This window comes from Odocoileus virginianus, unplaced genomic scaffold (genome assembly GCF_023699985.2).
Source record: "Odocoileus virginianus isolate 20LAN1187 ecotype Illinois unplaced genomic scaffold, Ovbor_1.2 Unplaced_Scaffold_36, whole genome shotgun sequence".
Lineage (NCBI taxonomy): Eukaryota > Metazoa > Chordata > Mammalia > Artiodactyla > Cervidae > Odocoileus > Odocoileus virginianus.
The window spans coordinates 86071-102976 of NW_027224298.1; the positions used below are offsets into that span (position 1 = coordinate 86071).

Here is a 16906-nt window from a genome sequence, read left to right on the forward strand (position 1 = left end):
GTGTGCATGCAGGTTAAGTGGCTTCAGTCATGTATGACTCTTTGCGACGCCATGAACTGTAGCCCGCCAGGTTCTTCTGTCAATGGAATTCTCCAAGCAAGAATACTAGAGTGGGTTGCCAGTCCCTTCTCCAAGGGATCTTTCCCACCTATAGATGGAACCCACGTCTCTTTAAGTGTACTGTTTTGGCAGGCGGGTTCTTTACCACTAGTGCCACCTGGCATAAACCCTTTCCAAAAACAGTAAGTTGAATATATATATATATATATATATAAACACACACATAGTCACTGGGGATTTTAACATCTGAAAATATCAGATGCTTTAGCAATATTACAATCGACAAGTGTTCAAAAGAATTCAAAGGGTAGTTATGAAGGGCTACCATGAAGGTCTGTCTGGGTCCCAGGCACATTTCATTTTCCTTTGGCTCTTCACCCTAAGATCTCTGTTGCCTACTTCTCTTTGTAGCTGCCACCATCTAGAGAGTGACCAGGATAAGAGGTTTCCCTTTATCTGCCTGTGAATGCAGCTATGCTTAACCCCACTGTCCTTGGGGCTTCCAGGCTCTCCTGCTCCAAGTCCCCTCCATTCATGACATCACCTAAAATAGGATGGTGATACATGTACCTGTGGGGCTTCCCCGGTGGCTCAGATGGTAAAGAATCCGCCTGCAATGCAGGAGAGATGAGTTCGACCCTTTGATCAGTCAGGAAGATCCCCTGGAGAAGGGACTGACTTATCCACTCCGGCATTCTTGCCTGGAAAATCCCATGGACAGAGGAGGCTGTCAGTCGGTCCATGGGGTCACAAAGAATTGGACATGACTGAAGCGACTTAGCACGCATGCACACACACACACCGACTCACAGCAAACAAACCTAAATTAAACTAATTCATAAACAGTATAAAACGGTATGATATACAAAAAGAGAACACATACAAAAATACTTCATGGCTTTCTTTATTGCAAACAATGCCTGTATCATAATTGAGGGAAACCAAGTACATCATCCTAAAATATACCTGATATAAAAGTTATTTTGAGCTGAAGGCAATTAAGCAGTAAACACACAAAGAGATCGCTCTGTCCAAAGGCAGGAAATCAATTCTCCTTTTGATGAAGATACTCTAACCAGCCTACAGGTGGCGCCAGAGGAATTTGCAAGTAAACCTCATTAAATGAAGAGAAGGATTTTTAGTTTTGTCACTCAGCCATGTTTCTTTTGCAACCCCACGTACTGTAGCCCGCCCCCCTCACCCCGACTCCTCTGTCCATGGGACTCCCAAGCCAGAACACTGGAGTGGGTTGCCATTTCCTTCTCCAGGGGATCTTCCTGACTCAGGGATCAAACCCATGTCTCTTACATCTATGTTGCAAGGTGGGTTCTTTGCCACTAGCACCACCTGGGAAGCCCTTAAGATATACATAACCCAAGGACAAAACAGCTTTAATGGAGCTGTAACCACAACGCTGAGATATGCCACACATAAGCCCTGCTTCAGCTGGGTTCGGGACCCTCTGTTGGCCTTCACAGGGCATGCCTCTGGACTCTTAACCACCCAGACACCCTGTGCCACAGTTCTCCCATAGGCTTTAGCTCTCATCCCAGGTCTCCCAAGCTGTATTCATCCACGGCATTCCAGTCCTCCAGCTCTCAAAGGCCCCCTCTCCAGGACTCTCTCCTTTTCTCCAGTCTCCCAGACCTGTCTTTTGAGCTCTGGCTGCTCTATCACGCATGCCCGTGAGCCCCGCTACAAGCTTATAAAACTCACTCCTGTGGGCTCTAGTCCTCCCCCGCCCAGACTCGCAGATTTCCCACAAAGGCTCAAGTCCTTTCCCCAAGTCAACCCCCATCTTCACTTAGGACTGACCCTCTTAAGACGGCCGACAAAGGTCCATATGATCAAAGTTACAGTTTTTCCAATAGTCACATACGGATGTGAGTCGGACAATAAAGGCCGAGCACCGAAGAACTGACACTTTTGAATTGCAGTGTCGGAGGAGACTTGAGAGTCCTTTGAACAGCAAGGAGATCAAACCAGTCCATCCTAAAGGAAATCAGCCCTGAATATTCATTGGAAGGACTGATATTGAAGCTGAAGCTCCAATACCTTGGCCACCTGATGAGAAGAGCTTACTCACTGGAAAAGACCCTGATGCTGGGAAAGATTAAAGGTGGGAGAAGGGGACGACAGAGGATGAGATGGTTGGATGGCATCACCGACTCAATGGACACAAGTTTGAGCAAGCTCCGGGAGATGGTGAAGGACAGGGAAGCCTGGTGTGCTGCAGTCCATGGGGCTGCAAAGAGTCAGACACAACTGAGTGACTGAATGATAACTCTTAAGACAGCTCAGGTCCCTTCTGAGTCTACCTGCTCCCTCCACACTCAGGACTTGACCCTGGGCCCCAGCCCCTCCCCCAGGGCAAATCCACTTGTATCTCTGGAGCACTGGCCTCCCCAACCCTCCCAATCCCCTGCTTTGGGACCTCCAGGACCTGGAGAGGTCCAGTGTGCTGGTTCTGTTCCTTCAACAGGCCATGTGTGAACATCCAGCAAAGACACTGGCTCATATGCAATTTCCATATCAGCCATTCTGGTGTCTAGGGACTCCCAGGGCAATCTGACTTTGCATATCCCTGGAGTGATGACATTTAACTCATCTCAACTTACTTGACATTTGGTGATCTTACATATTTACCTAATTCTCCTTCCACCTTGTATTATTTTTATTGGCCGCACTGTGCAGCTTGTGGGATCTTAGTCCCCCAACCAGGGGCTGAACTAACACCCTCGGCAGTGAAATGGTGGAGTCCTAAGCACTGGACTGCCAGGGAAGCCCCTCCCTTCACCTTTTAATTGATTTGCTGTTTTATTATTGACTTGAATTATTCTTTTTATCCTTTGTGAATCCTTCGTCAGATTTAGGTAAATGTCTTCTCCCAGTTTGCTTCTTGCTTTTTCATCACCTTCATGATGCCACTCGATGACCGGAACTTTGAACTTTAGATAAATTCCAACTTAATAACTTTTCGTTTTTGGTTGAGAGCTTTCTGTGTACTAAGAAATGTTGCCCACCCCGTGGTTATGGCAATCTCCTCTATTTTCTTCTTTTTTTTGGCTGCACCATGTGGCTTGTGGGATCTTAGTTCCCTGACCAGGGACTGAACCTGCATCCCTGCAGTGGAAGCATGGAGTCCTAACCACTGGACCGCTAAGGAAGTCCCTACATTTTCTTACAGGACTCTGATAGACTTTTCTCAACTCACTGCTCCTACAGGATGTCTTCCTGTAATAACTAACAGCAATGCTAATGCTAATGAGAACAACAACAGCAGCTAATATTTATTGAGCTTACACAATATTCCAGATACATGTTCAGGGAGTTCACATGTACCAAACTCATCTAATCACCACAACAGCAGTATTAGGTAGGTGTGATTATCCCCACTTCACGAATAAAGCACAGTGGGTAAGAGCTCCTTTTCCCAGCGTCTCTCAGGCAGTGAGAGGTGGGAGGGTGGTGCTAACAGGTTGGGGTGAGTGCCACAAGAAAAGCTCTTCCACAGACGTTCTACTAGCACAGTTTCACCTTAGAACTCATCTGAAATACAACAGAGATGAAGCGGTACTGGAAGGTTTCTATGTGCTCCTTGAAACTAACCTAATCCAGGAGATAACCGCTGACAGCTGAGTATGCTGTGGTCAATAAGAAAAAGCGATTTCTCCAAATTCACCGCTCACACGACTTCTGACAGTCTATAAGCAGAAGAGCGACCAGTGAAGGCTTTCTTGCATTCACTCTCATCACTAATCTTCCTCATGTCGTGGAAGAAACGAATGTCGAAGGGAGGCCTTTGTAGACAAAAGGCTTTTCAACGGCGGGAATCCTCTCCTGCTCTCCAAGGTGGTTTCCATGGTTACATGTGGCCTTTCCACATTCCTTACATTCAGAGGGCTTCTCACCAGTGTGGGTTTTCTGATGCTGTGTCAGCTGGTGGCCGTGACTGAAGGCCTTCCCACACTCCTGACACCCGTAGGGCTTAAACCCCGTGTGAATGCGCTCGTGCTTGACGAGGCTCGAGCCATAGATGAAGGCCTTTCCGCACTCCTTGCATTTGTAAGGCGTTTCGCCAGTGTGGATCCTCTCATGCTGAGTGAGGTGGTAGCCGCAGTTAAAGGCCTTCCCGCATTCCGTACATTTATACGGCTTCTCCCCTGTGTGGATTCTCTCGTGCTTCACAAGACTCGAACCCCAGCGGAAGGCCTTCCCACACTCCTTACATTCGTGAGGCTTCTCCCCCGTGTGGATTTTCTGATGCTGGGTGAGATAGTTGACACGGGTGAAGGCCTTGCCGCACTCCTGGCACTCGTACGGCTTCTCCCCCGTGTGGATTCTCTTATGTTGCACGAGGCTCGAGCCGCAGATGAAGGCCTTCCCGCAGTCCTTACACTCGAAGGGCTTCTCACCACTGTGGATTCGCTTGTGCTGAATGAGCTTGTACACCCGGCTGAAGGTCTTGCCACAGTCTTTGCACTCGTAGTCCTTCTCACCCGTGTGGAACCTCTGATGCTGGGTGAGCTCGTCGCCGCGCCGGAAGGCCTTCCCGCAGTCCTTACATTCGTAGGGCTTCTCTCCCGTGTGGATTCTCCTATGGATCACGAGGCTCGAGCCCCATCGGAAGGCCTTCCCGCAGTCTTTACATTCATAAGGTTTCTCGCCGGTGTGGATTTTCTGATGCTGAGTAAGCTGATTGCCCCAACGGAACGCCTTTTTACATTCTTTACATTGATAGGGTTTCTCGCCTGTGTGAATCTTCTGATGCTGAGTAAGCTGATAGCCTCGGCTAAAGGCCTTCCCACATTCCTTACATTCATAGGAATTTTCTCTGTTAGGGAGTCTCTGCTGTGGCCGAACAGGGGTGCTTTCTCTATAAGTGGGGGTATCCCCACAGCTGATTATCCTTTGACTGGCATGTCCCTCTTGAGGGGCCCGTGATCTGTCCAGCTCACCTTCACACGTCCAGTCAAGGCCACGGGATTTACTTTTTCTATTTGAGGTCCCTTTGGAAAAATTCATCCCATAAGTGTTTTTTTGTGAAGGTAAACTCTTGGTCTCGTATGGTGATTCCAAATCTGAGGAAAAAAAACCCACACACAAAAACAAAAAAAAATCCAACATATTTTGTTACTTTTTAAGGAAACAAAATCAAAACTAATCACAAACCAAAATCTTCTCTAACAAAAATAAAACTTCTCCAGTGGGAAAAATATGAATTACCTAGAGCTCTTATTAAGATGCAGATTCCATGTCTAGCATCACAATACTTAATGAGGAAGCACTGGAGACATTCCTACTAAAATCAAACCCAAAAGGCACTGTTTTTAATAGCTCTACCATTTCCTATCAGCTATAACAGTTAAGCAAAAAAAAAAAAAACCCAAAAAACAAAAAAACCTGAAGGGACAAATCTCAAAAATGAAGATGAAAAAGATCATAATTTGTAGATGTGATGACAAGCCTGGAAAACCAAGAAAATCAAATATACCATGAATGTAAAAAACAAAAAGATATAGTTGGATGGTTGTACACACACATACATGTACTATCATTAAAAGTAATTCCTGATACAAAGATTCAACTTTCAAAAGATGATGTGTAGAACTAAATTTAATAATAAAACTGTGAAACACTTATGAGGCAATGCTTAGAAAAATCTGAGCATCGATAAAGATGCTAACTCAAGGGACTACAAAACATCAAACATTTAAATTCATCAGTTCATAACAACACTAGAAAAATGTTAATGGCCAACTTAGAGCAGGTTAGGACACCAACCCTTTGTTATTAAAAGCTAATACTTTTTTTTTTTCCCTAAAAGAACAAAGATTTACCTTTCAACGTGAGCAGTCCCACTACACCACCAATAAGCAGGTGGATCATGGTTTCTCTTTAAAGAATTATTACAGTGAACAAATAAAGAGGCAATGATAGAATATCATAATTTTGAACCCCAGTGAAATATTGAATCTCGGTACTGAGTGTCAGCAACTGCTAATGACACAAAAAGAGACACAAGCAGATGTTGCTTCATGATGGAAGAAAAGAGCACCCAAGAAACAGTATCACCAAAAAATAATAATAATAATTATATATATATACACAAAGAAAAGGAAGAAAGCACATGAAGCTAGGAAAATAACCACATCTCAGAAACTACTGATGGCACAGGGTCCTGTTTCATAAGCACTTCTCTCAACAGGGGTGAAACATGGGAAGGAAAAGCGACTGGGGGCAAACAGGGTGAAGATCAAGTTCAAGGTGGTAACTTCTTCCTCAGAGGCCCTGGGCCTGAGACCTTTGTGGGGAGCCCCCCAAACACCTCAGAGGGGGCAGCTGCTCCCTGCCAGAGGGCTGCTCTGCACTGTTTTATCTTTTTCCCTCAACCATCAAAGCTCTCTCTCCCTTGCTTCCATAAGAGCATTGTGTCTGGCATAGAAATAAGATGTCTTGCTTTCAAAAGAAGAGAAACGCTACAAGAGGCAGAACTTGGGGAAAAACTTATTGGCTCAAGATTTTTTTGATTGCGTTTCAGTCAAACGTGTCACAATCTAAATGTCAAAATGATAAAAGACTTCAGGAAACAGAAAGGATTGGAGGACAAAGAGGAAACCAGATGGGTAGATAAAGCTTGTTTTAAGCTTATAGAGGCAAGTAGAACATGGCGGCTAAGCGTATGGATTTGGGGGCCAGAAACCTTAGGTACCATTTTTGCTTCTGCCTCCTTGACTGACCAAGTCACCCTGTGCCCCAGCATACTGATCTATAGTAATATAATAACTGCTCCTATCTCATAAACTAGTGAGAATTGGATGAAATATATTAATATACACACACACCATGCTCAGGATGCTTCCTGGTATATAGTAAGCACAATATTCAGTTCAGTCGCTCAGTCATGTCTGACTCTTTGTGACCCCATGAATCGCAGCATGCCAGGCCTCCCTGTCCATCACCAACTCCTGGAGTTTACTCAAACTCATTGCATATTATGGCTATTATTTCACTAACAGAAAAATTAAGAAATTTCCTTAGATGTTTATAAGATGATATCATCTGGTGTTTAACTCAGAATTCACAGATTATAACTTTCAACCTCACTACAGGTCCAGTGTGTAGGGAGTGGAATATGCTCACTGTGGTTTTACACAGATTCTGCTTGTTCAATTTGCATCTACACAGAGGCTGGTATGCTAGAGAAACTCATGTCATGTGTCAGGCCATCTTCCCTAAAGGTGGGTCCCCACAGTACCACCAACAGCAATCTGGGTGTAAACATGGGCTCATAGCATGAAGCTTGGTTTCTCCGAAGATGATCATGAAATAAAATAAATAAATACATTTATTTTCATAAGTTAAATAACCCCAATCAACCCTTTGGTCATTAAGGAAGAGAAGTAATTACATGAGGGCCAGACAGTGGTGCGAAGATTGCAGATGGGTGAGGAGGTAAGAGGTGTACACGTGATGCCCATTTCCAACTGGACAAAGCTCATAATGTCCCTTGAGAGCAGGAAGAAAGAAATTCAGTGAGGCTCTTGAAAGGTGGTCCTCAAGCTCACCGTGGAGGGAGGTGATGGTGCGGGCACAGAGTCCGGGTGGTCCGAGGCAGGTAACTTACCCAGTGAGACCAGGTTACTGTAGTTCTCAAGCATCACATCCCAGTACAAGTCCCTCTGCCTGGAGTCCAGACATGCCCACTCCTCCTGAGAGAAGTCGATGGCCACATCCGAGAAGGTCACCAAACCCACGCGTCCCTGATGGAGCAGAAGGACATGACTTCAAGATGAAGGAGGGGGAGGGAGGCCCATACTCTGTGCAGGGGTGGACACAGCGAGCAGATTAAAGGCCTGGGACCTGGGTGGGGGCCAGGGAGGTCCCCGCTGCGACTAACGCTTAGCCCCTCCTGCTGCAAGGTAGACCATCGACACCATGGGGAATTCTAACCATGCCATTCTGCCAGGAAATGGCTAAAACAAGCCCAGGTTTCTCTTGTGCACAAGTACTGAGCCTGCTACATGCCTGTCTCATAAATTCTCAGCAAGCGTGGATTCCTACAGCATTTCTGTTCTCTTTAAGGAGAAAGGAAAAAAAAAATGCCAGGGGTTTGCTTCCTGAATATAAAATCCTTTCTACCTTAGAAAATCAGGCTTGCAGGTTTGAATGTTTTCAAGCCTCAGGCTCATCATTTTGCCAGGTTATCTTTTATGCGGTCCGCCTCTGTGATGACAAAAGCAGTTTTTTTTTGTTTTTTTTTTTTTTAACTCCATCAATATTGACAGGGTAACAGGCAGGAAGGTCAAGGGTTTCCAAATGAGGAAATAAGCTGCAACTGTTTAATCTCTCCTTGAAGCAGCAGGAAGAAACTACAAGTGTCAGATTTTTTTCCTTCTCTATACAAAATTAAAAGGAGGTTTCTCTTAAAATTCTGTGTTGCCATGACGACACCTGGTTCCACCTGAACTTAACTTTTCTCAAACCTTGAGCTAACCAATGCGTTTTTCTTATGGAAATGTTTTTCTTAAGCTATGTTAATGAAACTATGTATTTGCTTTGGAATTTGCCTTTCTTCAAAATGGTTCCACCTAAGACTAACTTTTTTCTTTTCTCAAACCTTGGGCTGATAATAGCTCAACAAACCAGTACCATCAATTGTTTTATGGCTGGGGGATGACACACCTCATGCCATCCTATCTCAAAAATGCATATTGTGGGAGAGGGGCCTGGTGAAACTCCCTCAGCCTTGAGGTGTCTCTCTTATCTGATTAATAGCTTTCTAACAGACATAAAACAGCTTGCAAAAAACTAGCAAGGGGGCACTCTCCATCCCCCTTCTGATGTCTATGTCAGAAGCTTTCTCTGTCCCTTTTCTACTTTAATAAAACTCTGCTACACAAAAGTTCTTGAGTGATCAAGCCTGGTCCCTGGTCCCGAAGCTAAATCTTCTTCAGAGATCATGAATCTGACACCGTTCACTGTAAGCTATCAATATGAATGGATTAGACTGAATTATTACAGTCATACATTTAGTCGTTGAGTAAAATGTCTTAAGTTCCCTGATTCCAGGAGTATACAATCATCTATTACTTTTATCTGAAATGACCTTCTTATCTGTTAACCACCCACTAATCCTGCCTTTTCTTTTCTCCTGATTTAGAGGAAATAGATATCAAATGATTTGGGAACACACAGACAGGTCTGTTTAAAACAAAATTCATCTCCTGGGTCCCCTGACAGGAACATGATCTCTGAGCCAGGGCTTCGTTACCCTCCAATTCTTTGTAAAGCCTGAGCCTGGGAAGATCAGTGGAGGTGGGAGAGGAATCTCATGTGGTCAAATGGGACCAACGTCTCGAACTCATCAAATCGAGGACCTGATTCAAATATTTCTCCCGAGGTAGTTTCTGCTTCCATTGTTGCAATTACTCTTGACAAAAAAAGTGAGCAGGGGAGAGACATTGAGTAACTAGCTCAAGGGTTCAGTGAAAAACTTCAGCCACAGAGGTGGGTACAGGGTTACATGGCATCATTATTTGCTGGAGCAGGTCTTCGGTGGGACTCACTTGGGCAGGAGGCTTCACAGTATTTCACAGAAGTATGCACAGGACCCAACATCACAGCTCAAGATGGAAAGAGAAACACACACTCACGTGGGCCATAGTTCTAGAAGTCAAGGACTGATCAGTGCTCCTGGGGTCTCCTTTACTGAAGACACAAAATTCAGAGATGCCAGATCTACAAGAGGAAAACGAGGAGTGAAAATAATTGCACCCTGGTCCCCAAATGACTTAGCACAACCTTCTCACTCCACCTTCACTGCCAAAGAACCCCTACAAGCACACAAAAACACACCTGGAGAAGATTAAAAGGATTCTGGAAAAACCAAGTTCTCCCTGAAACTCCAGGAAACCCAGATGCACAGAGGGGGCAGAGGAGCTCTTATTTTATGTCTTGAAATTAGATCTGACACTGGAGTGGGAGGATTCCTGGCCAGCTCCCTAGTGGGGGATATGGCTGAGAATCCAGCCTTGACCAAAGAGGGGTGCGGCCTTTGCCCTCAGCCTCTAAGAGGTAATGGACATCGCACATAACAGGGATGTCTTTGCTTTGGGTAGGAGCAGGCCACATCAGGAAGACCACTCAGGTGGTGGGCGTGGATGGGGAGACCCTGGCTCATGGGCTGCGAGTTGACTTGGGGACTGAGATCAACATCTGGACAACAAATCAATCACCTACGCCCACAGGACCTGTCAATGATGTCCACGTGAGGAAGCCGAGTGGAAACTCCAAACGCTGAAGCTGAGGGGCGCTGCCCTGGCCGGCAGCACGCGGAGCGCACTGTGGCTCGCTGACACGGGCACAACCGCTGGCGGCCTGACTTCCAGGAGAAGGCGCCGGAAGCCCCAGGGCGGAACTCGCTGGGCCGCACCCTGTACGCCTGCCTCCCTGGCAGCTGTCAGCCTGCAGCCTTGCCCTGTCATTCACAGCAACCAGGCGTGGGGCAGCGTTCGGCGAGTTCCAGGAGCCCCTCTAGTCCTGACTTAGGAAGCCTGAGGGTGCTTTAGGGAAGCTCCTGAGCCTGTCTGTGGTGTGACGACGGAGGGGGGCTCTGTGTGGAGACCGGGCCCTCAACGTTCACTGATGGAGGCTGGGGGAGCCTGGGCAGAGGGCCCGTTATTGTCACTCACACCCTCCAGGGTGGGGTGCTACACCATGCCGGGTCGAGCTCTTCCGGCCTCTGGACAGGGTCAAGTCACCACTTGGCAGGCGGACAAGGTGGAGAGAGAACTACCCAGATAGGGTCTGGCATTCTGAATCCAGCAAAGCTGGCTGCATAAATACATGCAGAATATCAAAGTGAAAATGTACTAGAGGGCTATTCAATGCTAAGTCAGAAGAAATGCTTGAAGACACGAAAAATTTTTCAGGTATACTGTCGGTAGGAAAATCAGGCTATTGAAACGACGTTTCTCAATACACATACATACATGTTTATATACAATATACACCATGATCAAGATATCTGTATCTACATAGATATATAAACACATATACATGTTGAGACAGATTCTCAAAAGATAAAGTTCCACTCTCTTTTTCAAAGGGGACCTCTTGAACTTGCAGAAATATCTCTGAATAACTTATTTTGTTTGTTTTTTTTTTTTTTTACTGAATAACATCTCATTTCTTTTTACTTCCTAATACCTAAACCAACTCTGTGATTCTGTGATGTCTATATCCTCCCACATATGTTGGAGGACTGACTGGAAAAAAAATGGCTAAAATGCCAACTGATGCCCCACAGATACTGATAGCTATCTAGATACTGCTTAGTCTTAGTCTTGAAGGGAGGGTGAGCTCTGCTTTTGAACCTGTCCCTCAGCCACAGTGTCCTGTAGATAAACACTAAATCCCCCAACCCTGCTAGCGTTCTCGTTGCATGCAACGCTATTAGGAGAAAATATGTAAGGTATAAAACATAGAAAATGAATTCATTTATTGACACATAGAGTCCGTCATTTGGAAGTACTTTGGTCACGATCTGACAACACGAGAATGAAGCCCTCTTCCTAGCAGCTCTCAGGGTACATCACCCAGAATTCTCCAAACCCATAAATCCATAACCTCATGATGAAAACCTCTGATTCCAACAGAGGGGCAGCCTACAAAATACCTGACCAGTTCCTCTTAAAACCACCAAGGTTTTCAGAAACAAGGGAAGTGTAAGAAATCAGCACAGGCGAGAGGAGCTTAAGGAGACATGACAACGAAATGTAATGTGGTATCCTGGACGGGATCCTGGAACAGATGAAAACCACTGTGTAAAAACTAGGGAAACCTGTGGGACTTCCCTGGTGGTCCAGTGGTTAAGATGTTGGCAGTTCCACTGCAGGGGGTGAGGGTTTGATCCTTGGTGGGGGAACTAAGATCCCACATGCCTTGCAGCCAGATAATAACAAAAAAATAAATAAATAAACGTAGTCAAAACTGTTTAAAAAAAAGCACTAAGGAAATCTGAATAAAGCATGGATTTCGGTTAACAGTAACGTTCCAGAATTGGTTCATTAACTGTAACTAATATCCCATACTAATATGAGTTGTAAATAATAGGAGAAACTGGGTGCAGGGTATCTGGGAATTCTGTGTACTATCTTTGCAATTTTTCTGTAAAACTAAAACTGTTCTAACTGAAAAAAAAAAAAGGAAAATGGTTCTAAAAAATACAACCTATTAAAAAGAACAATTTGCAACCACATGTGGCCCACAAAGCACAAAATATTTAATATGGGGCCCTTTAGAGAAAATGTTTGCCAAACCCTGCTCGAGATCCAGAACCCACACGCAGCATCAAACTGTACTGCCTCTCATCATTCGTAAAAAGATGTAACTGAAACTGTCAGACCTCAAATAAGACCTGGCTGATAACAACAAATTTCTATTTACTGATTACTAGAGAAAAAAAAACAAAAAACCTTGCCTTCAATGACAAAGACCTTTGCTCAAACCCCATTCTTAAAAATCTCACAAAGCTCAACACTTTGTCATTAGCTCACTAAAACAATCAAACCCTTCTCCTTTCTTACTGTGCTCTGAAAGTCAGTCCTGTGCAAAAGACCAAAGATATGTAGCCTTTGATTCCACCTAAAAATTCATATCATAATATTATATTACCTTATCACATGCTAAAACTGCAAACATTAACCTCCCAGTAGTATCCCTCGATCCTATCGGATTCTTAGAAGATCACATGGGAGGATGTGAACAATTTGCCTACTGAATACGTGAGTATTGATGGGAGAGGGCTGGTCAATGGGAAAGACACCTGCACAATTGCTTGGGAAGCAATTATTGAGTTAATACAGAGGACATTTCAGGTCAAGGAAAGCAAATATTCTTAAGTGCTACAGATTCAGATCATTTACTGAACAAAAAGTTCACCTGGAACTTGATGTGAAGATCTGTGATAATCTGTCTTCTTCTTCAGGATGCTTTTTCTGGAGGACAGCTGGCCTGGAGGAAAGAAAGGACAGAATGAGACACTGGGGCCTTTCTGGAGCACAGACTACATCAGGAAATACCCTCCCACTTCCAGTCTCAAAATGAAGTAATCACTTTCTTCAAAGACTAAATTGGCGAAGCAAAAACTACACTCCCTGATACATAGCTGTACTTTTGTTGCCTGCCTAAGTACAGCTATTTCACACCAGTATTTCTGAACCAAATCCTTTCAGGGAAAGCTCTGTCAGTCTTGAAGAATCAAAGTTACATAGTTAAAGGCCATAAAGAGATGTTTTCATTCTTCCTAGTTTAAAGAGAATAGACTTTAAGCAGGGAGCTTCCCACAGAAAAATCTAATTAAAGAGCTAAAATTAAATTTTAAGGAAAGCATGGGCCCAAGCCTGGGTAATAGCATAAATCTTCATAAAGCTAAAAAAAGACAGAGCAAATACCCTCCAAGACCACACCTAAGATGTGGTACATATGTACAATGGAGTATTACTCAGTCATAAAAAGGAATGAAACTGGATCATTTGTAGAGATGTGGATGGGCCTACAGTTTGTCATACAGAGTGAAGTTAGAAAAATAAATATTATCTATTAACGCATATGTGTGGAATCTAGAAAAATGGTACAGATGAACCTAGTTCCAGGGCAGGAATAGAGACACGGACCTACAGAATGGACATGTGGACACAGGGCCGGGGCAGGGAGAGGTGGGTGGGATGAACTGGGAGATCAGGGCTGACATATACACAGAGCAAGTGTAAAACAACCAGTGGGGGCTTCGGTAGTGCACAGGAGCTCAGCGTGGTGCTCTCTGATGACCTAGAGGCCTGGATGGGTGGGGGGTGCTGGGAGGGAGGCCCAAGAGCAAGGGGATGGAAGTATACTTACAGCTGATCCACTTCGTTATACAGCAGAAACTAACACAACATTGTTAAGCAATTATACTCCAAAAAAAAAAAAAAAAGGCACCCAAAATAAGGGTGCACCCAGATGTATTTCAGAGATTTCGGGAGACTAGGCTCTACTAATTGGGGGTACCCCGCCCTCACGCACCTCCCAGGTCAGAGACCTCCCAGACCCTTCCATCTTGTCACTCAGATAGCCTGGACTTTAGAAGGACGGCACCTCTAGCTCTAAAGTCGCCATCTCCTGACACCTGTGTCAATTCCCATCATTTTCATTACAGGGTTCGGGCTCCACGTCCCTTGGGGGCTGCTGTGCCCCCGCAAGTACTGCAGGTGGGAACGTGAGGGCGGAGGGACCAGCGGAGACACCGGAGCTACAGGTGATACCGTCACACACCCCCTCCCCGGGCTCACTCAATCCGTGCCCACACACCCGGGCGCCAGCCTGCACCTGTCACAGCTGAACAAACGCACACACCGCGGCTGCGACATACCGCCTGACGCCCCCGCCAGAGACACGGCGCCCGGCTCCGCCAACCCCACAGACACGTCAAGGCGGCTCCCACAGCCCCGCCGCTCCCGCCAGAGCCCACGCGCGTGGAACTCACGCGGAGCGGCGCGGAGGCGTCCGAGCCCGAGGCTCACACGCACCGGGGGTGAGGGGTGCACAGCCGCGGGGATGGGGCCAGGTCGCCTCCCCGCTTCACACACTCACGCGCAAGTGCGTCACAACCGCAGGGACCCGGCCCGTGTCCCTCACCGAAGCCCACGCGCACCTTAGTCTGTAGACAAGGCCGAGTCCCATCACACACACACACATACACACACACACGCACACGCTCGCACTCCTTCCGCAGCGGTTCCCGAAGCCACAGGCCGACGCTCCGTTTCGGGCCTCTTGGCCTTTTCCCGCACCGCCCGCCGCCTTCCACTGCAGGTTTCCTCCCGGGATGCTAATTACTCACCGCTCTGGGCCCAACAACTAACACGGTGTCGGGAGGGAGGGAGCGCAGGCGTGCAGGTTAACTCCGGACAGCGTCGCCAGGAAACCAGAGCTTGAAAAAAAAAAAAAAAACTGACGCGCAGAAAGCGCATCTCCCAGCATGCAACTCCCGGCGAGGCTAATGGACTCGTGTCCCAAAGCCCTCTGGGAAACGTAGTCCAGAAAACGGGGAATTTGCGGAGCTGAAAGCTCATGGGCTCCTTTTCCCAGCATGCAACTCCGCAACGGCCCTACTAGAGCTGTGCCTCAGAACCTTCTGGGAAGTGTAGTTCTCGTCTCAGGTAATACACACGGTTCCTCAGAAGACATCTCTCCCTGCGTATAAAGGAGCTGTAGCCCCCAGACTTGGGACGGAGTGTATTACAGAGTCGCAGAGCTTGTAAATGCTGGGAGCTCAGATTTCTTTTCTTTTATTGCTCATTTTAGTATCATTACTACTACTACTTAAAAAAAGAAAAAGACCTTTTTATTTTATACTGGAGTATAAATGGCAACCCACTCCAGTATTGTTTGCCTGGAAAATTCTAAAGACAGAGGAGCCTGGCGAGCTGCAGTCTATGAGGATGCAAAGAGTCAGACAGGGCTGAGCACAAATTATACGTATAGCTGATTAATAATGTGGTGATAGTTTCAAGTAGACAGCAAAAGGACTCAGCCATGCGTATACATGTATCCACTCTCCCCCAAACTCCCCTCCCATTCAGGCTGCCACGTGACTTTGAGCAGAGTTCCCTGTGTTATACAGTAGAACCTTGTTGATTATTCATCTTAAATATAGCAGCGTGTGCATGTCCATCCCAAACTTCCTAACTATCCCTTTCCTCCTTCTTCTAACAGGATAAAAAGCTTTATTAAGTTCTTACATGCACATCTTGGATTTCCCAGACGGCACTAATAGTAAAGAAAGTGAAAAGTGAAGTCACTCAGTCGTGTCCGACTCTTTGCGACCCCGTGGACTGTAGCCCACCAGGCTCCTCCCTCCATGGGATTCTCCAGGCAAGAATACTGGAGTGGGTTGCCATTTCCTTCTCCAGGGGATCTTCCTGACCCAGGGATCAAACCCAGGTCTCCCGCATTGCGGGCAGACGCTTTAACCTCTGAGCCACCAGGGAAGCCCTAATAGTAAGTGAAGAACCCCCCTGCAAATGCAGGAGATTTAAGAGACCAGGCTTTGATCCCTGGGTCAGGAAGATCTCCTGGAGGAGGGCATGGCAACCCACTCCAGTATTCTTGCCTGGAGAATCCCGTGGACAGAGGAGCCTGGCCAGCTACAGTCCATCAGGTCGCAGAGACAGGCACGGATGAAGCGATTTAGCATGCAAAAACATGTACGTGAGAGCTTTCAGAAGAGAATGAAGACCTGAAGAACTGACCAGAGCAGGAAACTTTTATACCTTTTAGACAAAGAAAGGATAAATTTGTTAAGTATTGACGGTGCAATGAGCAAGTGAGAGTCCAATTAGGGCTTGGTAATCCTTATCTTTGGACTTCCCTGGTGGGTCAGTGGTAAAGAACCCGCCTGCCAATGCAGGACACACAGGAGACTCCGGTTTGATCCCTGGAAGCACCGAGGATGGTGGAGTTAAGCATGGCTGCTTTCACGGGCAGATAGAGGGAAGCCTCTTATCCTGGTCACTTTCTAGATGGTGGTAGCTACAAAGAGAAATAGGCAACAGAGATCTTGGAGTGAAGAGCCAAAGGAAAGCGAAATGTCCCTGGGACAACCCTTCATGGTAGCCCTTCATAACTACCCTCTGAATTCTTTCGAACACTTGGCAATTGTAATATTGCTAGAGCATCTGATGTTTTTAGGTGTTTAAATCCCTAGTGACCACTATATATTCAACTTATTGTTTTTGGAAAGAATTCACACCAGTGAATAGTGTTCAAGAACCAGCGCTAGTGTTAAAGAATCGCCTGCGAA

General features: G+C 46.0%; 1 protein-coding gene across 7 annotated transcripts; it reads right to left on the reverse strand.

Annotated features, from left to right (window-relative positions):
• Window positions 1–948: 948 nt before the first annotated feature.
• Window positions 949–15053, reverse strand: ZNF331 (zinc finger protein 331). 7 transcript variants are annotated; one of them, XM_020905363.2, is made up of 5 exons: window positions 14945–15053; window positions 13006–13077; window positions 9717–9801; window positions 7688–7823; window positions 949–5141 (listed from the first exon to the last, which is right to left on the reverse strand). In XM_020905363.2, the coding sequence occupies exons 3-5, from the start codon at window positions 9723–9725 to the stop codon at window positions 3826–3828; spliced, it is 1461 nt and encodes a 486-aa protein (XP_020761022.1). In that variant the 5' UTR covers window positions 9726–9801; window positions 13006–13077; window positions 14945–15053; the 3' UTR covers window positions 949–3825. The 7 variants fall into 7 exon arrangements, with proteins under 7 accessions (XP_020761022.1, XP_070319268.1, XP_070319266.1 ...); XM_070463167.1 differs by lacking the exon at window positions 14945–15053 and adding an exon at window positions 14816–14935; XM_070463165.1 differs by lacking the exon at window positions 14945–15053 and adding an exon at window positions 14588–14606.
• Between the last annotated feature and the right edge of the window lie 1853 nt (window positions 15054–16906).

What these genes read in the sequence shown, in the direction of transcription:
- ZNF331 (XM_020905363.2), bottom strand. An exon ending in CAGTAACCTGGTCTCACTGG is followed by an intron (nt 5,142 to 7,687) that starts GTAAGTTACCTG and finishes TTTTTTCCTCAG; the next exon opens with ATTTGGAATCACCATACGAG.